The following is a 23,156-nucleotide window of genomic DNA, read 5'->3' on the forward strand; positions in this document are numbered from 1 at the left end:
TCACGTTATTGATGCCTCTTTTTTTTTTTTTAAACCAAGATCACACTCTCTGTCCCTAAGCAAAACTGTATGGAGAAATGAGTTCTCTTTAACAGAAATACCAATTCTTCTGCAGGACAGGCAGGACCAACTAAAATTTCCTGGGTTCCTCCTTGGAGAGGAAGATTCCAGATTCCCTCCCTGTTTTTGGAGGATGAGAAAATTTAGTTTGATGGACAGAAATTGCATTGTGCCATTTAGCATAAGGGACAGAGAACAAGCCTTGTCCCACATTTTGGTAGTGCAAAGAGCCAGAAAGATGAAGTCTCCTGTCTTGTACAGCAGTGGCTTGGAGCTACCAATTGAGGAGTTGCAGGTTTCAGGAGTAAGCGACCTGTTCTGTGTTCCTCTCCTACTCCTTGGATATATCATAATATATATTACTAATCTAAATCATATATAAGCACTGGCAATTTATTTATATGTATGTGCATACACACACACACATATATGTATATACACACATAGATAAAGAGAATGAACTATCATCAGTTTTCCTGCCTTCTACTCAGCTTCACTCACAACATTCTTGCATAATTTGCATATTCTGCATTATCCATTTTCCTAATCACTGCTGAAGGAGGAACTGAAACTGAACTATTCAAATAAAATACAAAGGCCAATGGTTTTATAAAAAAAAAAAAAAAAATGTAGTGCGGAGAGCTCTCACTGTGATGCTGAAAAGCACATTAGTCCCCATGTTTCCCATCCACTTTGTTCTGTTCACTCCTGATGACCTGCTTTCCTCTGAAAGACACTCAGAAATCCAGGGATGGAATAATATCTTAAAGAAATGCTCAGCTTGGAGCCTCCCCAGCTTTGCTTACAAAGGTTGCAGCCTTTCCCGTGAGACCTTGTATAATCACATCAGTTGCTTTGATGGCTAAATAGACGCCTCCGACCCATCCTTCTTTCCCTCCCCCAGCACCCCCCACATACAAATAACACCCTGAAGGAAAAGCACTGCCAGAGTGGTGAGGGCTTGCTGAAAGGGGAAGTGGAGATGATAAAGGCAGTGTGGAGGTTTTTCCAACACTTTCTTGGGAGATAACTGGGCTGAGATATGTTTCACAGAGAGAAGTGACTCCTTGAACCTTCACTTAGGATAGAAAAGAATGTAAGTCCTGTGGTTTACTGCATTTTGTTTTAGAAAAAGGTGGCTTGTGCCAGGGTCTTCTATAGAATTCACTGACCTTTTATTTGCCTAAAAAATAACATTAAGAAACTTATGCAGAAACTCTTTTTTTTTTGGTATGTAAGTGGTATGTACAAGAAATTGAAAGTGAGAATAAGTGAGTGTTTATTAATTGCAGTACAATATGTGTGCACAGGAGTTTTCCCTATGTTTGTTACATGTTATTTGGTTGAAATGTGTTAACTACGGTCAAAAATAACATAAAGAAGAGAGAACAGGCATATACACCTCTCTTAATTCTGCACATGAGAATGGCAGATACACTTTTCATATACAAAGTTCAGATTGTTTACTTATAATTTTTGTTTCAAAATAGAGACAGAAAAAAGTCAATAACCTTAAGTTTTAAAACAGTACTTTCGTTTACATATGTTTATAATACTTGGTAATCTTGTTCTGTTACAGACTAACATTTATTTTTGAGACTTAATAAAAATGGATCTAATTTTACATGTTTTTTGATAATTGAAGGCTTAATCAAATTTCTTTTTATTTTTGGGCTGTTTTGGATTGTATTTGGTGAATGCTTTTATCAAGACAAACTGTGGGGCAGATACACTAATAAGTGAATATTGTTGGGGAAGTAAAGAATGAAACAGAGTAGGAGAGTACATACTGGGCTGTTTGCTGGGGAACTGGCAGTAGAAGAGAAGACAACCTTCTGAAACTTGCAGAAATGTAAGAAACTGCTCTCTTTGCTTCTGCGAAGCAGAAGAAATTAAAAGTTTCAAGTCTGCATTTGAAGTAGCTGCAATATATTTTGTCTGCTGGGAGTAACATACATGCATTCATCTTACCACAGATGCAACAGCAACATAAATGACTTAAAGTGGAATAAAATCTGTATTTTATACAAAGATGTTTTATTAGGATGATAAGCATGATAAACTGGAGATAACTGGTATAGAGACCTAACAGAACCAGTACTGGTACTTCTCCCTCGTCATGGTTTTTAAATTTTGATAATTCTTTAGTACTACACTTTGATTTTCTTTGTGATTATTTGACTTAACCTGAGACTATTTTACATATCAATTGAAAAAATTTATTTGAAATTGTGATTTCTTTCTGTGGAATGAAAAGGGCAAAAAAGGGCAAATAGTGAATTTAATAATGAAAAATGTGGAACTGCTTATTAAATGACATACCCTAGTGCAAATAGGATGTTCAGAACTGAATTCTGATTAGATACATTACAATTTATTTAGAAAAGTGTTTCAAGCTAGGAAACTCTGACAGATAAAAGACTATGTAGTTTGAAAATTTCATAGAACTTCTGGAATCACCAAATTTGTGGCAATCAAAATTATAGTTTAGATTATATACTTGAGAAATCGTCTTGCAAACCTAAGTGTTAAATATTTTCTTACTGTGTTTCATTAACATTTTTTTATTTCATAGAATACTTTACATTTGCTATGATCTTGGGAAAAAGTTTCTCCTATTTTGTATCCAAAGTTTTGTCCTCCAAATATATATACAGCTGCTAAGAGATCTTTCTATATCAAAATGTACATGATGAAAACAATCTTCAGAACTACAAAATAGCAAATTCATGATACTTTTAGTGCATTTAGTAATTTTGTTAATGGTACCAATCCAAAATCTTGTCTATGTATTTCATTGATTTTCTATGTCTTTCTTTTGCTGTAATAAAGTCATATTAATACAAGCTAGAAGTTTATAGAATTGTTAATCACATTAACCAAATCTGAAAGATTGCTTACATTAGGCAAACAAACCAAACAAAGTAAACCCTGACACATTGACAGTATGGTCTTTAGGGCCCTAAATCTGGCAATGCACTGTTTGTCATGATTTATGATTTCAAATGCTCTGTATAGTTTGGTGAAATGATAGACAGCTACAGATAATGTGGTTATTTCTTAAATTCAAAGAGATAATACCTGTGAAACATGCTCAATGGTCCAGCTGATGGAAGATTTACCAACATGAAAGGTGAAGAAGTGGGCATTGCAAATTCAAGGGTCCTCATATCAGGTATAAACTTTAGACTGGGCTGCATATATAGTTGTAACATAACCAGTTGCTGCAAATATCAGGAAAATATAGAGTCATTAAGGTTGGAAAAGCCCTCCAAGATCATCTGGTCCAACCATTTGCCTACCACCAATGTCGCCCACTAAGCCATGTCCCTCAGCACTATGCCCAACCTTTCCTTGAACACCCCCAGGGACAGTGACTCCACCACCCCCTTGGGCAACCCATCCCAATGCCTGACTGCTCCTTCTGAGAAGAAATGTCTCCTCATTTCCAACCCGAACCTCCCCTGGCACAACTTGCGGCCATTCCCTGTAGTCCTATTACTATTTACTTGTGAGAAGAGGCCGACCCCCAGCTCTTCACAAATTGCCCGTGTACATTTTCCAGTTACTTAGCAGTATTGTGAGGGTAATTTTGTGCACCATTGTTTTGTGTTCTCTCTTCTGAAACCACACAAAGTGATGTATATACTGGAAAGAGTCCGATGGGGGGTCACCAAGATGATCAAGGGGCTAGAGCACCTCTGCTATGAGGAGAGGCTCAGAGCCTTTCATTTTTGGCCTGGAGAGGAGGAAGCTTGGGGTGGCCTTATCCACATCTGTAAGCACCTAAAGGGAGGGTGTAACGAGGATGGAGCCCGTCTCCTTTCAGTGGTGCCCAGTGCCAGGACAGGAGTCCATGGGCCCAGCCTGGACCCCAGGAGGTTCCCCTGACCCCCAAGCAGCCCAGAGGCTGTGGGGTCTCCTCCTTGGAGAGCTCCAAAAGCCGCCTGGCCATGGGCCTGGGCACCGTGCTCTGGGTGGCCCTGCTGGGGCAGGGGCTGGGCATAATCAGGTCGTTGAAGGCGTTTCAACTCTTTTCTCTCAAGCTTCCTGTGGCTGCCACAGTTTCTTAGCTTCTTCAGTGCTTGCAACTGGCTATTTGACAATTTGTCAATTGACAGCTCAAGCACTTACAAAAAGTGATCTCTGCACAAATTTAAATTATTTATGATAGCAAAGTAGCTGAAAATTAGTCCGATCTTAATATGCAAAAGAAAATGTGGCTTAACGCTTCAGTTGCTAGGAAGGCTGGTCCTGTAAGTAGTCATTAAGGAAACAATGTAATGTAAGGCAATCCTGGAATTTTTATGTGTTCACAGTCTGCTGGTGACTAATGATGTTTGCCCAGTCCTACCAATGACTGTATAATTACTAATCTTTAGAAGTTTAGCAGTTGCCCATGAGTTGAAGCAGCAAGAAGAGCAGGCCTAACAGATGCAAAAGTTGAATTTACCTCATGTTACACAAGACACCTCAGGTAGTCAACCATCACTCTGAGATGTGATTCATTTCATCCTGAAATCAACGTGAAAATTAGGTGTCTCAGCAGGCAATCAGAGAGCTAGTGGAGATGTAGCAGTCTAGCTCTGAGATGTTTGCAGTGAGGTGGGACAAATTTCACCCAAAGGGGCAATCTGGGTGGACGCTAACAGCCTTCATCAGGTCTTTATAAATCGTTCTGTGGATCTCCATACTGTCTGCTACTTTCATTCCCCAGTGCTGGGAACTGTCAAGTGCACATTCCTGACTGAAAGAGTGGGATTTATCTCCTACTAATTATATAGGTAACAGAAAGAATCAGGAGCATTTTTCAGTGCTGTTCATCTGACTTAAACTATATGTTTCTTTATGATGAGCTGATCTGTGCCTTCAGCTTTCATGGTGACAAAGAGGGTATATGATGGCTAGATCAGCTCCTGCCATCCCCTTTCAGTCAGATGTCATCCATACTTGGAGACCCAGCAGGCTGGAGCTCTCAGCCAGGTTGTCTATGGAGGGGAAAAAATATTGGGCTTGAACCTGAAAGGTTCAATTCAGAGGTTGGTGCCTCAGCTTATTTCAGGTAAGGTGTAATAATGTAAAGGTTGGAAATTAACAAGGAAATATGCTGTCTCCCTTGGCAACCTCAGCGGATATACATGGATGGTGTTCGGACACATGCAAGTTTCTTGTAGGCTGTTATAAATAGGTAGACTAAATGGGTTGAAGTAGATATAGTATTTGTTTTCCACATATAGAGATGTCTTTGGTTGGTTGGTTTTCTTTTACCTTTCAAATCCATACAGTATTTTATTTCTTTGATCATTATTTTTATTATTATAGTGGTGCATGGGGGAAGGCAAGAGACAAGGTGTGTAGATTGAAAGAAGAAGTAGTCTAAATGGATTAAGACAGTCAAGAATTGAAACAGGTTGCTCAAAGAGCTTGAGCATTCTTTGTCCTTGGAGATTTGCCTTGATAAAGCCCTGACCTCATGACTAACACATCTTTGAAGAGTACGTTAGACTGGAGACCTCCTGAGGTCCCTTCCAACCTGAATAATTATATGATAAAAAATTACATGTTTTAATAAACAAAAGTTATTTTTATACATATTTTAAAGATTATTAAACCAATGCCAGTTTGGTTTGATTAAATCATCTGCCTCATAATATATAGATATTTTTTGATGTTGTTGAGGAAAATGTGGAACAGTTCTACAGAAGCTTTGACCTGCAGTTAGTTAAATCTTTCCTTATTCAGTCCAAGAAAGATATTCCAATGTGTTTTCACACCTTTCCGTAATAGCTCCTGAATCCAGGAAGTCTAATAATTGGGAAAAAAAAAAAAAAAAACACTTCATTATTCATTGACTGAACATTGAATTGCAGTGATTGTAATTGCAAGAAAAGGAAAGAAAATGTCCTAGGAAACCTTGTGTCCTAGCCTGTCAAAATGAATATTCCTGAAGTGGAAAACATGCTTGGAAGAAAGCAGTCTAACTTCAGAAAGCTATCTAGCTACACATTTTGATATTTGAAAAATATTTCATAGAAAATATGTTTGAAAGCTGAAAGAAAAAATCATCAATGATTTATTTGGTTTCATTCTTGTTCTTCAGCTCTTTCAATTTCATTCAGTATGCTCTGGTCTTCAGTCTGACAAAGGATAAGAAAACTTCATTTTAAAGACATATTAAACTTTACACTATTTTTAAGATGTTACAGGCCTTGAGAAAAAAATGGTGCTTGTTTCATGAGCAATACTTTGAATGCTGCCCTCCCTGAGACAAGAAGCAACAGAAATGATCTAGGGTGTATTTTTAAAGAAGCTTGACTGAACCTGAAATAATTTTGGGGGGATCACTCAATGTTTAATATTGATTAGCTTTTATCCAGTACTAGGCTGAGTTGCTCATAATTGCCTTTGGACAAAAAGCGTAATTTAGCCTTCTCCACAGCTTGTGGCTGCTATCAGTGGAAATTTTACTGCTGATGTGTGAAACAGCAAGCAAAAGACTTCATTTCCTTTCCTTAATGGTTGTTCACCTGTGGAGCAATTTATAAAACCACCTGTATCAGGAAGGGGCTCCCTTGCCTGATTTCCAGCTCTGGTCAAGGTCCTACAGACACTGCCTGTCGTCTTGCTTTCTCCTAGCCCCTATCCTGGGCTTTAATCAGCAGCACCTTGGCTTCCTAGATTTTGTTGTAGTCCTAGGGGAGAACAGTGTGACAATCAATTTCTTTTCAGGGATTTGAAAGATGATTTCATGGAAGAAAGGAGAGAAAATTGTAAATAAATTTGCATCAAATCCGGAATTTTAATGGTGAACTTTTGCAATCAGGTAGTCTTTTATGGAAGTGCTGCTTGGAGGGATGGGTATGTGTGGATGATTTGGCACAAGGCAGAATAAAGCAATTATTGTATTCCCTCCGTGTATTGCACAGAAATTGTGTCATTTCATGCATCATTCAGAGCTCTCATAACTAATACCACAGCATCTAAATTACTCTGAGTATCAACAAAACAAACACCACTTTGCCTAGGGCCAGTCTTGGAAATTTGGGAGTGAATCATATAGTTCTCATTTTTGTTAAAATGTTATGCAGATTCCAGACATTTAGGTTGGTTTTTAAAAACTTAAATTAATAAATATTCTTTCCTGAATGTCCTTTTTGACTTCCAGAAATGTTGCCACTCTGTGCTGGGAACAGTGTTTACTGTTCATATTTATTCATATTTATCATTTTGTATGCTTATTTAAATGAGAGAGGCAGGCAACCTGCAAGAATTAAGACTTTTCACTAGTTAGTTTGTCACTGGCCTCCAGCTGTTTTCATAGCACTGGTTCTCTACATTTTAGCAGCGTCAGGAAAACTGAAATCTGTGGAGAACTGAAATTGTGTTGTGTGGAGGGAAAGATACAGGGAGTCAGCACAGAAGTTGTAAAATTACTTATTACTGATATTAAAAAGCCTCTTGATTCAGACCTGGTGTTTTTCTGGGATGGCCCATACAGTGCGTAGGAAGGAAGGGTACAAGAGCAGGCCATTGTCTGAACTTTCCAAGATGAGCTCTGTCTGCTAGTTATGTAGTCAACCTTGAAAGCCATGTTGAAGTGATGGAAGCAACTTCTGGATGGAAAGACCTGGCTGCTTCCAATTTGAAATTCTTTCATGTAGACTCAGCAGTGATCCAGCCCTGAAACAGATAGGATCACTTCAGAGTCTGTGAGTAGGAATACTCTGGCTCAGTTGCTCCATAACTGTGTACTGAATCAATAGTGTCATCCTAGAGGCCATAATCAAAGGAAAAAACAAAACAAACAAACAAAAAAAATCAATCAAAGAAATATCCTTACAGAACTTTTAGCACAAGGATGTGGGTCTTCTCCCCTCTCCTCCCCTCCCTTCTCCTCTCTGTTACCACACAGCTTCCAGCACTGAATGGGTTTACAGAACAAAAGATCTTCCAGAGAAGGCTAAGGGTATATTGCCCTCAGTGATGTTTCACCCAGCAGGCCTTTCTTCTGACACTTGTACACTGCTTGCTCCTGTGCTGATGTCCATGGCACCATGAGGATGGCTTACCCATCTGAATATTTACTTTGCCACAGTTATTTTCAATTTTGGTCTTTCTCAGAAGCAGCTTCCACATAGTTGGTGTTGCAGTTCAGTGGGTTTTATTATCCCAGTTCTGAGATTAAACCAGCACCTTAGGTTTGTCCAAATAATAGCTCAAGAGTATTTGTGCTAACATGTACCTTAAATAAGGTGGTGTAAATACCTTCTTAAGGTTACAGGGGTCTGCCTATGTCCTATAAGATACATTAAATTAAATCAAAACAAAACAAAACAAAAAATCTGAACAAACATCTCATTGAAAAATGTATTGATTCTCTCTCTCTTTTTTTTTTTTTCTTCTTTTTTTTTCTTTTTTTTTTTTTTCTTTTTCTTTTTAGAAGATGGCTCAGAAATTTATGATTTTGGACATGAATGGGCAAAACGTTTAGTTTTCATAACTTATCTCTTCCGGAGTTACCAATTTTGATATCCCTTTCAGTTGTTTCTGTTTGGACAGAATCAGTGACAGGAAGCAAAGAATGAAAAATGGCTGAGTTCATACTGTCTGATACAAACAACTTCCGTAAGTTCACTTATGAATCTTTGGCTGCTATTGAAAAGAGAATTGCTGCCAAGAAGGATTGTCAAAAAAATGCCATAGACCAGAAACCAGAGGAGAAACCGCGTCCTCAACTTGACTTAAAAGCTTTCCAGAAGTTGCCGGCTCTGTATGGAAATCCTCCTCCAGAGCTCATTGGAGAACCACTGGAAGATCTTGACCCATATTACAAAGATCGCAAGGTTAGAGTCAAGCAAAATGTTTAGATCTCGCTTTGTTTTGTTATGTTGCTAAGAAGCATTTATATGAATGATCTCTTAAACAGTCTTGGCTATATTTGTTTGGAAAAACTATCATTACTTTCTAGGTTGAAATAATGCAGAAAGTTAGCACAGCTGAATGACATGCTGTAATCTTCTAAAAGAAAAAAAAAAAGCTTAATTTTGGATTATAGGAATTAAATGATATACACTTCATTAGCATTTAAATCAGAATTGAAACATCAAACATAAAATGGATAAAGGAAAAAAATGAAGTTTTGCGTCAGATCAACAAGAAATGATAACTATTTTGCAAATTTTCTTAATTTTTATAGTTTGAAACTGTCTTCTTCTGTCTCAATGGTTGTTCTCTCCTTACATTTATGATAAATGATTATCTAAGCGTAAATTAAAAAAAAAAACACATTTGCTGATGGATACATAAAACTTATTCAAGTTGTATATTCTAATCAGGAAGGATAGAAGAATATGATTTTTAATAACGAACAGAGAAATGGTATCTAATCCACTGGAAATTAAGTTTATTGCTTGAGTATTGCTTAATACCTTGAGCTAATTTCTACAGTCTTAGAGGCAGAAGATCACTATCAATATTAGCAAATCATATTAAGGCTGCAAGTCTTCCTTCCACCTCTGTATAGTGAGATTCTATGAGAGGTCCATCTTAAAGAGAATAGTCATAGGCAAAATTTGTTTTGTGCAAAGCTCTTTACAAGGATCAAAGTTAAAAATGGAAGTTCATGCTGACATTTGTTTTTCTATTTTGGTAGTTAATGGATATCAATTTATGATAAAAGGTATGCAAAATATTATGAAGAGTCTTCTCATTTAAACAAGCAGATTATCAAAGTCATGCTCATCATTCATAGAACTAGATGTAATACAGAAATGTGTTCTCTGCTCAATTTCCTGAAAGTTTTACTTCATGTTTCTTTATTTTTATTTTTAAGATTTTCATAGTGTTAAACAAACAGAAAACAATCTTCAGGTTTACTGCTACACGTGCCTTATGGATCCTCAGTCCTTTCCATCCAATCCGAAGAACAGCAATTAAAATTTTAATACATTCATATCCTTTTCTTGGCTTCATTCACTCTTTTTTTTTTTTTTTATTACAAAGACCTGTGTAATCCCGTGCTGTTATACCTTACAGCACTGAATGAATAGCTTTTTGTTCACTCCAGACAGCTTCTAATTATGGATTACCTCAGAAATTACTCCTGTTTGATGTTCTTGTGCTATTTAGTAATAAATAGTTTCATGAGTACTGAGGGTTTTGAAGCCTGATTTTCTAGCTATTTTGTGTTTTAAGAATGTTCTCTGATGTTGATCGTTTTATGTCTAATCAGTATCTTATATTGAATCCTTTCTCAATGAGAAAATGAATAAGGCCTCTATCCTTTATCTCATACTCAGTTTATGCATACTGTGATAATTAAATTCAGCCCCCATGCCAAAGCAAATCACAATGAGATGGGCACACATATGAAAACACAGAGAACAATTATAAAAACTTAGTTTCATTTAGAAATCAGATTTAAAAAAAATATCTTTGGTATACAACAATGAAAATTTTCAGGGATGCTGTTGTAGGGAAGAAGGATATCTTTGAAATAAAAAGGTAATAAAGATCCCAAGTCATACATTTAGGGGATGGGACTCACTAGTATAGTTCTCCACTTTGGTACTTGGAAATGAGACCAGGGAAAAAAAAGCTGTCACTCATGGCTGAATCAGGCCCAGCACAGTCTGCAGGTTACCGTGTTAGGTTTCCAACCATCTTCCCAGCAACACTGAGTTAACTGGGATGAGTCTGCAGTTGTGGCCGTAGCAGGGCACAGACATCCTTGGAGGACTGATAGCTCTCTGAGGGTTTCCCTGGGCAGCAAGTTGGCTAATGCTGGCATTTCAACACTTGTGGTCCAGATCATGGGTTTGTGACAGTATTTGATGATGCCTGCAGTTAAAGGCAGGAGAATTTGAGGGAGGACAGAAAAGATTGATAATGGGTAGATGTCTTTCCCATGCGCATCTACCTCCTGGGTTGTCCAAAAGTGTGGTATGACACAAGACATGAGATTCAGCTCCAGGGACATGCACTTAAACTCAAATATAAACATGTGAGCTAGATGCCCAAGTTCCAATTCATATCTTATAGTCAGTGGGTCCCAAAGGGCAGGTGGACAGCCCCAAGAGCTGTATAAACATAAGCATCTGATATCCTTTGAGACACCCACAAGTATCATGGGAGACTGCACTGTCCCTTCAGCAGAATACAGGTCTCCCAGTATAGTGAGCTTTGGGCTTCAGGTGTGTGACCTTGGGCGTTATTTAACTTTTGTGAAATATTCAGTTTATTTTTTAAAAATTATACTTTGGAGTTTTATGAGGACTACTTTATTATCATTTACACTGCAGTGATGATCAAGACATTCAATTTGTTACCTGCAAAACCTTGCTTTCAACATTGAAAATCTCCCTGTTTATTTGAAGATAAAACTCCACAAATTTCACAGGTCATGAGGAGGAGAACAAGAAATAGAAAGAGAACAGTGAAATATGTTTTAGACATATGAACTCATACCAACCTTCCTTTTGAAAGGAAGAGTGGAGCTTAGATGGTATCAGCCTAAACTCTCAACTCTATCCCAATTTTCCCTGAGACCTTGAACAAGTCAGACAGTCTCTGTTTAATAATTCCTCTGCTGTAAAATTAAATTTAAAATGCATCATTTCTCTCAGTCTGTCTCAGTGGTTAGGGATCATTTTACCAAGTCTGCAATGCATAGAGCAGCAGATCTGTACAGCAGTTAAGATGACATAAATAACAACAGCATTGTATTGTAATCTACATGTATATGCAGATCTTACATGTGCTTTAAACTCCAAAAAAAAAAAAAAAAAAAAAAAAAAAAAAAAGCAGATCTTACATGTGTTATTAACTAAAAAAAATAAATATATATGTAAATATGTTTCTAAATAAATGTCATATTCTTTGCCTTCACTCCCATGACTTACATTATTCACTTGGTTTATAATGTGCACTATTTTAACTAATTGTGTGTTCATGGCTCAGAATGAGTCTGCATCTTCTTCGTGGAACAAATATGTCGAGTAAGTATCTGTGGGTATGTATGCATTTTAACTCTGTATCTCTAATTAATTACTTAGCCTATCATGCAGCCTTCACACACAGTAGTTTTTGAGTTTAATAACTTCATTATTTTTTTGCTTTGAGGGAATATTTTGTCTCTAAACTCAATAACTACAATAATTATGGAGTTACAAGAGATCATGAGTGTACATTACATTCCACTGAAGTTCTGTCTGTCCTACCGCTCCAGTTCATTATCCCACTTTCTGAAGTTAGTAATTATTTGCTTTTTATCCAGGAACATTTCTTATTGTTGCCAACACTGATAAAGAACATCAAGAGTATTTTAAAATTATATTTAATAATATTGAAATGTTATTTGCTCTAATAAAATATTCTGTTAGAAATTCCTGGCTTGTGGGACACTGTTAAAAAATAAAACTCTTATCTTCAGCACTGCCAACCCTTGCAATATTACAGCACAACAAATTCATATTTTTGGAGTCACACTTAAGCTGGATAATCCTATTATTTTATTTTATTTTATTGTATTTTATTTTGTTTTGTTTTGTTTTGTTTTGTTTTTATTTTTATTTTTGATTATTTTTTTCAAGTTCTCAGTTTGGCATTAATATGTTAGAATATGAACTCTGATAGCTCTAACACACAATAGAAAGGAAAAGATTCCAAAATACTTGGTTTAAAATCAGTCATAAAATTGTTTCTGACTGTTTCATGATTCATGATACTGAAACAGTTGGGAGTGGCAAAGCCTTATGCAAGCAGGAATGAGAATCTGCAAGATATAAAGTATTTATATACATATCTCCAGAAGACACTGGGATACTTCCCTACTTTTGAGAGCACTAAAGGTTAGATAAGAGTTATATCTGCTGTTGGCATCAGAAGTACTGTTCAAATGCATTTTAATAATAATTTTAGAATACTTCTTTCCAAATGAAGAGGGAAGCACTACATACATATAATTTCTTAGTGCATTTGCTGACTACCAAGTGAATGCCTTTTGAATTCTGTAGGGAGATCACTATCTTGTTGAAATGATAAGTGCACTCAATAAGTTCAGAAGAGCTTTTACTGATAATTTTCCATTAATAAGAATAATTGCCATCTTAAATTGAAAATCCTGTACTCTTGTATTTTTCAAGCATTTTAAACATTTGCACGAAATGGATGCAGTGTGCCCAAAGTAAATAATACACAGAATATCATAAGTTTTCTTGCCCACATGAAACCAGAGGAAGATATCAGTTTTAATGCTTATTTTAGCAATTAGCTAGAACTTTTGTATTTCTCAAATTCTGGGGACTCACATAAAAGAGTTTGAAAAAAATTGCTGAATGCCAAAAAACATGTCACAGGCATTCATGTTAATAGCCATGTCAACTACTGTTTCAAACTACATACAAGTCAGATAGTCACAGGAAAGACTGAAATCAATAGGATTCTTTCCATCACTTCTCTGCAGTGTTGGCTTGGTTCACTGGTCTAGACAGGAAATGGTCTTACTGTGTCTTTTACCCTTTTCCATTACTTCCTAATGTTGCTGTTTACTTTGGCACTTTTCTCCCCTCCTTAGATTTACTTTCACTGGCATTTACACTTTTGAATCATTGATAAAAATATTGGCAAGAGGATTCTGCCTAAATGAATTCACTTTCCTTCGAGATCCCTGGAATTGGTTGGATTTCAGTGTGATTGTTATGGCGTAAGTGAGAACAAATAAAATATGGATTACTCGAACATGTTCTCTGTATTTGAAGTTTTTGTTGCTGTGTATCTGAAACCATCTAGGATGTTGACTCTTGTACTTGTTTTATCACTCTGTATAGCAACAATGCATTAGTCACTCAAGAAGGGAATGGAGTAGTGCAGAGCAAGATATAGTTAACTGTTCAATCCCATCTCATACCACTCTGCAGTCCTTTTACATGAATTTACATACATTTTACATGCATTTTTGTGTGAATTTGCATGCCCTTTTACATGCATTTGTAATAGCTGGGCTGTCCAATGTGAGTTCATACTGTGAATGAAAGTGTAAATTTGAAAATAGGGTGATTTGTATTGACACCAGGACAGTGGATTAAATTTGTTCTCTTTCCCTCTAAATTCATGGTCTGAGCTTCAGTTTGAAGCAATTAGAAAGATTTCATACTGGTTAGATGCTGCTACAGATGGTAGACAGAATCAAACCAGTTCTGGCTGTTTCAGCCTGAAATTAATAATTTTGAGTGTTACTTTTTTTTTTATATTTTGGGTACATAATATTTTAAGGTGCTGACACAAAATCAGCTGTGCACAAATTAAGAGTTACTTTATAAAACAATTCTAATAATCCAGAAATGGCTTTCTATTGTATGACTCTTCAAATAAATACTTGGTAAGTAGTTTCTTAATGCTTAAAGATAAACTCAAGAGGATTAAGAATTAAGAATGAACACTGTAAAAAATTTCACAGGTATGTGGGAGCATTCAGTAGCCTGGGGAGTGTATCAGTCCTTCGGACTTTCAGGGTTCTCAGAGCCTTAAAAACCATTTCAGTAGTCCCAGGTAAGAGAATCTATTTGCTGAATATTTTCTGTTACTTACAACCAATTCTTTACTCCAGTCAAAATATTGGCTTATTCTTATCTTCCTTCCTTCCTTCCTTCCTTCCTTCCTTCCTTCCTTCCTTCCTTCCTTCCTTCCTTCCTTCCTTCCCTTTTCTTCTTTCTTTCTTTCTTTCTTTCTTTCTTTCTTTCTTTCTTTCTTTCTTTCTTTCTTTCTTTCTTTCTTTCTTTCTTTCTTTCTTTCTTTCTTTCTTTCTTTCTTTTTCTATCTGTCTTTTTCTTTCTCCTGCTGTATCTTTCACTGATTGCAGATGCAGCTGAATTTGTGGACACAAATACTGTCTCAGTCCAGCTGGACTAAGCAGAATAAATCAAACATTAAGAACAATCTTGTGTTCAATTTACTTTTATTATATATCTATGTGTTATGGTTCAACAGAAACACCTTTGGTGACTGAACAGAATTATCTTACATCATCTCTGGGACAACATTTTTTCCACAATTTTTCTATCAGTTATGAAGTCAGTGGTTACTTTCTCATGACTAAACACAAACTTAGAACCCACTGGGTTGCCCCCGTGTTCTTCTTCTTCTTTTTTTTTTTTTTTATCATATTCATTATTGTTCATTATTGTTTCTAGATTCTTCATTGATTCTCAGTGTTGGAAATTTCATGTGAACTAAATTTATCAATTTCTGGATAAAAAATAACTAGACTATCCCTGGTTCCTTATCCTTGACAAGGTGTGAAGGAACATCTGGAAATTGTAGGGTCAGTCAAATGAAGAAAAAATGTTCTCATAATCGATACTCTAAGTTTTTCATCATGCTTTTCCATTGCACACTGTCTCCCTAGGACTCAAGATCATTGTAGGGGCACTTATCCAGTCTGTTAAGAAACTCACGAATGTGATGATCCTGACCGTTTTCTGCCTGAGTGTCTTTGCCCTCATAGGCCTCCAGCTTTTCAAGGGCAATCTGAGACGAAAGTGTATGAGGAATTATACAGATTCCAGTATCAGAAAGCATATAGAAAACCAAACATGGGAATCCTATGAAACGTTTGATAATTATACAGGTAATTTTTCTCCTTAATTCTTGTTTTATATGGCACTCTAGACACCTATGCATGCGTGTGTAACCACTGCTGTATATGAGATTGAATATTTGGATGAGCAACTACCTGATAATGCTCTTCAGACTTCCAGAGCATCAGAATGATATAACAATAACTGAAACATGTATTAGCTCATTCTCTGATGAAATTCCCCGAAGTTCAGCTTCTACTATATGCTGAAGGGTTCTACTAGATGCTGAAGGGTTCTAGCATCTTCATTCTGCTGCCTAGTTAAGTAGCCTTCAGCTTTGAACAGAGGAATTGGTTTAAAAATAAAAATCTTTCTTCTTCACACCATGTGTATCTTATATGTGATAATTATTTTATTTCATCTGTAAGATGTATATAATATACATCTTTCAACTATATATTGACTGAAGCTGTTGGTGGAAGCGTAGAGCAGAGATCTGAAAAGGCACCAAAACTTTCTCAGAGGAACAGCAACTGGAAGGTGCTATTCAGAAATGAAAAGTCCTGTGGTGAAGGAAATGCCTCAATGTACATGAAGAAAACAAATGTAAAATAGACAATGTATACACCAGAAATATGAAGAAAGCTTCATCACCACTGAATTCAGAACAGCAACAAAAACATACTCTAAGAGGAAATGTTGAAATACATAAAAAAGCCCTACAGTATTGCTGTTTGTATATACTTGGTGTGTAAGATCTGTTCATACAAGATTTCTTAATAGCCTCATAGTCCAGTGGGAGAAAGTCTTTTTTATAAATACTTTTGAGGATAGTTTTTGCAGGAACCTCTTGTAACTACCAAGAAAAAAGTACATAAGAACAAAGTAATTTCCATACACAGAATGTTAGAAAAAGTCATAACTGAAAGCAAACTTCAAAAGAAAGCCAAAGACTAGAGTACTACAGAAAAGAAATGTGGACATGACAAAATTTAGCTAGAAATATAAATTTTCTGTGCTAAAGAAACAAGAAAAATCTCTTTTTTTTTTCCTGTTATCGATTAAATGCAGAACATTGCAGCAGTATAAAGGCAATGGCCTGGAGATAGTAGGGCTCAAGAAATTCAAGATGTGTTGCTTCTCAAGCTTTGTCTTGTTCCCATCCCAACCATCTTGCATGCAATGATGGCAAAAGGAATAGGAGGTGCCAGCCAAGTTTAGTGGAATCTAGCTGTCTTTCCTACAGGACTTATGACTTACAGCCTTGTAAGGCCAATATTCAATTAAAGTGATTTTTTGGGTGTATTTTCCACAGGCTGTTTTGGTCCTGACTTAGTGTGAAGTTCCCATCTCCAGCATGGACACTACATGTTGCTACAATTTTCTGAAGCTCAGTCAATGAATATTATAAGATATTTTGTCAGTTAGCAGGAGCAGAGATGAACAAAATTTGGGTGTAAAGTAGTCCAGATAGTGACTCATCTCTTTATGTTACGTTTACATGGTACAGTACAGCAGATATTAAGGATTCCTGTGCTGGCTCTGAATCACACTGACTTATCTGATGAGCACAGCTGAGATTTGAGAAGCACCAGGAAGAGATGAGATGTGCTTTGCATCTGGGATATGAAACCCACCTCTTAATGGTGCTAATTAGCTATTAGCATTGAAGCTATTACTTTCAGTCCGATGGTAGCTCAGGTATCAGAGTAACTCATGCTAAGAGGGGAAGAGGTAAAAAAGATCATGGCTTCAGCGTCCTGATGGACAAATCTGTGTTTATCAGCTGAGCAGGGTTAGGACCAGTTTTCTGGCTATGCAGAGTAATTACATGTCATGGTTTATATCTGTATAGCCAAATACTCTTTCTTTCTGTTAAAAGCAGGGATTTGTTTTTATTGCTTGTTGGAAACGACCTATGGTACTCCCAAAAGTGTCCAAACTCTGTTCTGGAGAGGGCTAATTGTCATTGGACAGAACTGTGCCAGAGAGTGTGCTAACAACAACCAAACCTGGGGCTGTACTTAAACCTGCACCCTCCGATTCCCGATTTGCTTCTGGTAGATGGTGCCAAAGTGATATTTCAAAAACTTTCAATTTTAAGGGCTTCCTTCATTCTGAAATTTGTACATACACAGAAGTATGTGTATAAATGAGGACAGGACGTCTTGCGATATGGTGCAGTTGCTGTGCGTTTGGGAAACCTCTGTTGGTTAGTGCTCTTTTCGTATTTACTACACAGCAACTTGTATGTGTGTGCATGTACACTTACAGCTCACTGTTATCATCACCACTCCAGGGACAGAGGATACAGACTAGAAAGTGCTTTGGTTTTACCCTTTTTTTTTTTTAATAGAACATTTTGCTAAGAAGGCAGACTCCTCGGACATCTTGGTATGTGGTCCTGGTGCGGGGTAAGTTCACCTTAGAATATTTCTTCTTTGGAAGTTTTCTCTGCCTCAACACTTCTCTGCTTGTTCAGTCATAAGAGATGAAAACAAAGCAGAGATTGCTGAGTTTCCTTGACTGCAGAAACAGGAACACAAACAATAAAATATGGTGGATCATCAGATAATTTAATACATGTAAAGAACAAAGCATGAACCTGCAGTTGTCTTATTCAAGTCTAAATTCCTTCAAGCCCTTCTAGAAAGGCTATCTTTCTCTTTTCCACAGATATACAAGAGTTGAAAACATGAAGTTGAAAACACCTATAGCACAAGACAGACATGATTCTCTCTGTGAAGGCTTGGGATTGTTAAACTGGGAAACAAAACATGAATTTGGAGGGCAGATTTGGGCACGGAGGGAGAGGTGGTTGCTTTGTGGTGAGGGAATGGTGATGAGGGAGTTGGCTTTGGTTGGGGGTCTTCTCTAGCCTGTCTTTCTTTGTTGCTGGATTGTAGGTGCTGCTTTTTCCCATCCCACTTTCCAGCCAAATACTTCCTGGAGTAGAAAACTAGTTTGCAGTAAAATAAAATACAAAGCTAAATAATAATCCCAACTCTCACATAAACTGAAGTTTTTCTCCAGAATCTGCACCACTGAGCTGCAGTTATTATTACCTCTAGGACCTGTCCTCCAGACTACATATGCTTGAAAATTGGGCCCAATCCTGATTATGGTTTCACCAGTTTTGATACCTTTGGCTGGGCTTTTCTTTCCTTATTCCGCCTGATGACCCAGGACTACTGGGAGCGTCTGTATCAGCAGGTACCAGCTTTGTGCATTGTTCAGAACGGGTTGTCCAGGTAGACCAATATCTGAAGCAGAAAACGGCTAGGGAGGACAAGAAATCTCAAATAAAATAAGTAGCTGCAAGTCATTGAGCCTGCATACTCTTTTCTCCCTTCCAGCAAGACATGGTTCTTAAGTGAAAAGGGATGCTGAAGTGCTTCCCAGCAATATCCCTATTAACCTGTTGTATTAGAGACTTCAGAAAAAACACTGAAATATTCCATAGTGTCCTTCAAAAATGCAACAATGCCTCCTCAGTCATCCTCATGGGTTTACAAGTGATAGCATGGAAAGAGGGAGAAAAAGATGTGGAGAAAAGGAAAGGAAGATATATTTAAGCTTCCTAAAGCATTATGTCTAGAAAGCTGAGTGCTTCTGAAGAATTTAAAGACACATTGAAAGCCTATTTGATATTCAATACAGTATTTTTTATCTCTGGGGTGTTGTGCTTACAGACCCTCAGAACTTCTGGGAAGGTGTATATACTCTTCTTCATGCTGGTCATCTTTCTGGGCTCATTTTATCTAGTCAACTTGATTCTGGCCGTAGTAACAATGGCATATGAAGACCAGAACAAGGCCACTATTGCTGAAACAGAGGCAAAGGAAAGGAAATTTCGGGAAGCCATGGAGTTATTGCAGAAAGAGCAGGAGGTATGTGAATTATTGCAAAAATTAGTTTCAACGCTCTGTTATTAGTCACGTAAAGTGCATCTCTCCTTATATACAGCTATATAGTCACTTGTGGGAACAGGAGCAAATATTAAGTTATTGAAAGCAGTGATTCGTAGAGATACAGGATCACTTCCTTATTCAGCTGAATATTTTTCCCATATTGTTCCAACAATGATTTCTTGTTGTGGATAATGATATTTAAAGTCTGGTAAAAGAAAAGTAATATTTTAAAACTGGAAAATGTAAAATTCCATCAGATAGCAGCTTCCAAAATAACATATAGATGCTATAGATGGCTTTTTCTTTTTATTCTTCTTCACTGTTGTGGATTGCCAAGAAATATACAGTAATTCTTTTCATCAATTGCATTAATGTCTGAAACAAAGCCTATCGTAGTTGAGTGAAAAAAAAAATCATTTGTAACTTAAATAGTTTAGGAGCTTCTGGAACAAAATGTTGCTGCATTTTGAAAACATTGCCCTAAATTCGGTATGGAAAGGCAAGCCAGCCACAGTGTGAATACAGTCCTAAGGATACACAAAGACAAGACTGAATTTTAATACTGCTTGAGCATTTGTTTGGGGAAAAAAAGATATATTGTATAGCTTTATTTTAAAACTGAGTATTTTTATTGTAAGCAATTCTGCCATATGGAGGAATAGGAGCTATAATATGATTATTTTGCCCCTGGCAAGCCCAATACATGTGATCATGTAACATACTGCAAATAGTAAATTGTTCAGTGCTCCATATGGTGCAGAAATTCTCTCTTTCTTTTACTGTTATCACATATTGGAAGGTTTTTACTGACTTTTGTGAAATACAGATTGTTAAGATGAGATATTATGGAGCACAGAAGTGTTTTCTTGCTGCATGTATTCTACATATCTAGCATAAATGCCATCCATGTTTTTGTTTTAATTTTAGTCATTGGCTGCTAAAGGGATTGATATCCTATCAATTAGCTCCTTCGAAGCCTCTCCTTTGTCTACCAAAGAAATCAAAGAAAGAAGCAATAGGAAAAAGAGAAATAAGTCCTTGGGGATAGAAGATTATGAAGAACAACAATTTCCCAAGTTACAGCGCACAGACAGTCAACGAAAGTTGGTAATCTATTGTCTGAATCTGGGATCCTTACAGCTTTTCTAATTTTAATACTAAAATAAACTGCTTGAAAGTACAAACCAAATCCCATTACAAATGCTGATCACCCTTTAACCTTTAAAATAAACAACCTTACTGGATATAGAAGTATCATATCTAAAATTTAATTTGAAAAGGAAATACTATAAGCAAAGGATAAAAGGAAATTACAATAAACATTAAAATACATTTTCTATAGCTTCAAAAAATAGAAAATGTGAACAATGATCAGAATTTAACTCTAGTGCCATCTTTCTCTGTTAAAAAAATCTTACTTAGAATATGAATATAAAGCTTACAAAAATAGCTACTACAGCTGGCAAGATTTTATTATCTGCCTTTTAAAACCTAAACAAAATCCTTCCTGAATAATCTAAATTAAATAAGAGTTTTATACTTGCTATGGTTGATACAAAATGTTATGAAACTCTAAACTTTTATCGCTTCCCCAAACCTTCTCTACAATATTATGCCATTCTCTCTTTACTTCTCTCTTTGGGCTCTCAGGCTCTCCTTGGCTTGGTGTACGGCCCCAACGCAAATCAGGTGAAACGCAGGCTGAGCCATGGGAGTGTATTCAATTTCCAAATACCTTCCCTAGAAGTGGACTGCAAAGCAGATTTCGGTGACGTGGAGACCCGCAGTGCAGGGGAGAATGAAATCCAGGGGAGGTCACTGTCAGTGCCACAGGTGGGAAGACGCTGCAGCTTGCAGAGCCAAGTGAGCCATGGCTCCCACCCTGCTACCCCCAGCAGCGGGCAGGGAGGCAAGTGGACCAACACGGATGACTGCAATGGCGTGATTTCAGTGATGGGAGGAGGGAACGGCAAGGTGCACGGTCTAGATCCAGCATCTACTGAAGGGGTTCCACTTCCACCAGTAATGGAAGACCCAGGGAAGGGTGATCTGGTAAGTAAAAGTTGTTGTTTTAAGTATGTACTTTATGGTTTCTCCGTCAGTGGTAGGATTTTTAGGTAGGCTTCTAGTGCTGGCGTTAGAACTGGGAGAGTTTTTTTATTCCATGCTCCATCCAGGGTGATCGTTTTGAGCAGTACCTTTCTTCTTTTCCTACACACTCTATCTTCATACAGAAGCTTTGCCTCTAAGTTTCCCCACCAAGTGGGTAGAGATGCTTTTCTACCACTTTACCCCTCATCCTTTTCCTTTAGTCCCTGGAATATATTCTGGGCCTGTTTGCCCTCCTACACCTATTTCCAAGATCTGTGTTTGCCTTGTTGCTATTACATGCTTGGGGGATCCATTTACTGTAGCATTATTACTGAAGTGTAGGACCTTCGTTCTGAACACCTATTACATCTTGTAGAAAGGTGCATTTATCTGGCTTCTTGTCATCATTCCTATTAACTTTCATAGTTACCCATCATTGCATCCTACTTCATTTTATTCCTGTGGTATCTCCCTAATCGTGTTTACTTCTTTAAGCAGCCAGCTGTAAATGATGAGAGCGGCATGATGCATTTGCATCCTCATCTGTCAGTGGAGTACTTTAATGAGGCATTTCAGAGACAAAGGGCAGCAAGTGCAGTCAGCATAATTACCAGTGTCTTGGAGGGTAAGTGGATCCTTGTTATGCTTATTTCAATCATAAGGTAATGCTAGGGAAAAAGACCAAAATGTCAATACATTTCTTAAACATTAACATAGATTTGTAGCTGTGTAGGAATTTCATCAATAATTTGGATTTTTTTTTTTTTTTTTAAGCAGTATCACACAGTTTTTATGTGCTGGAACACATCCTTTGCCTATCATAAGATCTCATTTCTTAGGACAGAAAGAGAGAGGGTCTTGGAGTGATGGTGGGTGGAAGGAATTTCTCTAGAGGGTGAGGAGCAGAGCTGGGACACTGGCTTCTCTTCTTAACCCTGTGACTGCTGTTATATCACTGGTAGAGACATACACGTGCAGAATCCAATGTTAGGATTACACAAGCAAAATTAGTTGTGGCATTTCCTGGGGTTTGAGTACTTAACATACCTTTCCATGTGAATTTTTTGAGGTTAGTAAGGGTTGTATCATTTACTGTTATTATGCTACCAGATAGTTTCATTGTTGTACTTTGTGTGGGGAAAAAACAAAACAAACAAACAAATAAAGTCCAAATTGTTCAGTTGTTTTCTGGACCAGGATGAGGAAGAAATATGTATTTTCATGTTGTATCTCTATCACCAGTTCTTGGGAAAACAAGTGTAGGATTTGGCGGGGGGGGGGGGGGGGGGGGGAGAGGGGAGGGAGTAGCATTATGGCAGGGGGGTCCCTTTTCTTAAATTTCTTTAAATTACTCTTGGGATAGTCTCAGTTGAAATGCATCCTATGCAGCCTTGCTTTCAAGTTTAATTCATCAATAATTTGGGCTGTGCTGCAGCCATTCAGTTGTGACCTTGGATGAAACCAGACTTTTCCCCATAGCTTGAAGTGACTGTGGATTAACCTGAGAATAGACATCAGA

At 37.2% G+C, this 23,156-nt stretch overlaps 1 protein-coding gene across 1 annotated transcript in view; it reads left to right on the forward strand.

The window, feature by feature from the left end:
- Positions 1–1,007: 1,007 nt before the first annotated feature.
- Positions 1,008–23,156, forward strand: part of LOC311431662 (sodium channel protein type 5 subunit alpha-like) — a gene marked incomplete at its 3' end in the record, with an annotated part of 42,592 nt that continues 20,443 nt past the window's right edge. The window contains exons 1-12 of the mRNA XM_084509441.1: positions 1,008–1,156; positions 8,602–8,903; positions 9,893–10,011; positions 11,961–12,056; positions 13,634–13,762; positions 14,516–14,607; positions 15,464–15,685; positions 17,992–18,049; positions 18,707–18,848; positions 19,328–19,525; positions 20,474–20,653; positions 22,133–22,262. Coding sequence (XP_084365567.1) covers positions 8,649–8,903; positions 9,893–10,011; positions 11,961–12,056; positions 13,634–13,762; positions 14,516–14,607; positions 15,464–15,685; positions 17,992–18,049; positions 18,707–18,848; positions 19,328–19,525; positions 20,474–20,653; positions 22,133–22,262 — 1,621 coding nt within the window. The 5' untranslated portion in view covers positions 1,008–1,156; positions 8,602–8,648. The remainder of the gene's footprint in view (positions 1,157–8,601; positions 8,904–9,892; positions 10,012–11,960; positions 12,057–13,633; positions 13,763–14,515; positions 14,608–15,463; positions 15,686–17,991; positions 18,050–18,706; positions 18,849–19,327; positions 19,526–20,473; positions 20,654–22,132; positions 22,263–23,156) is intronic.

Source organism: Aythya ferina (assembly GCF_964211825.1).
Source record: "Aythya ferina genome assembly, chromosome: 2".
Taxonomy (NCBI): Eukaryota; Metazoa; Chordata; class Aves; order Anseriformes; family Anatidae; genus Aythya; species Aythya ferina.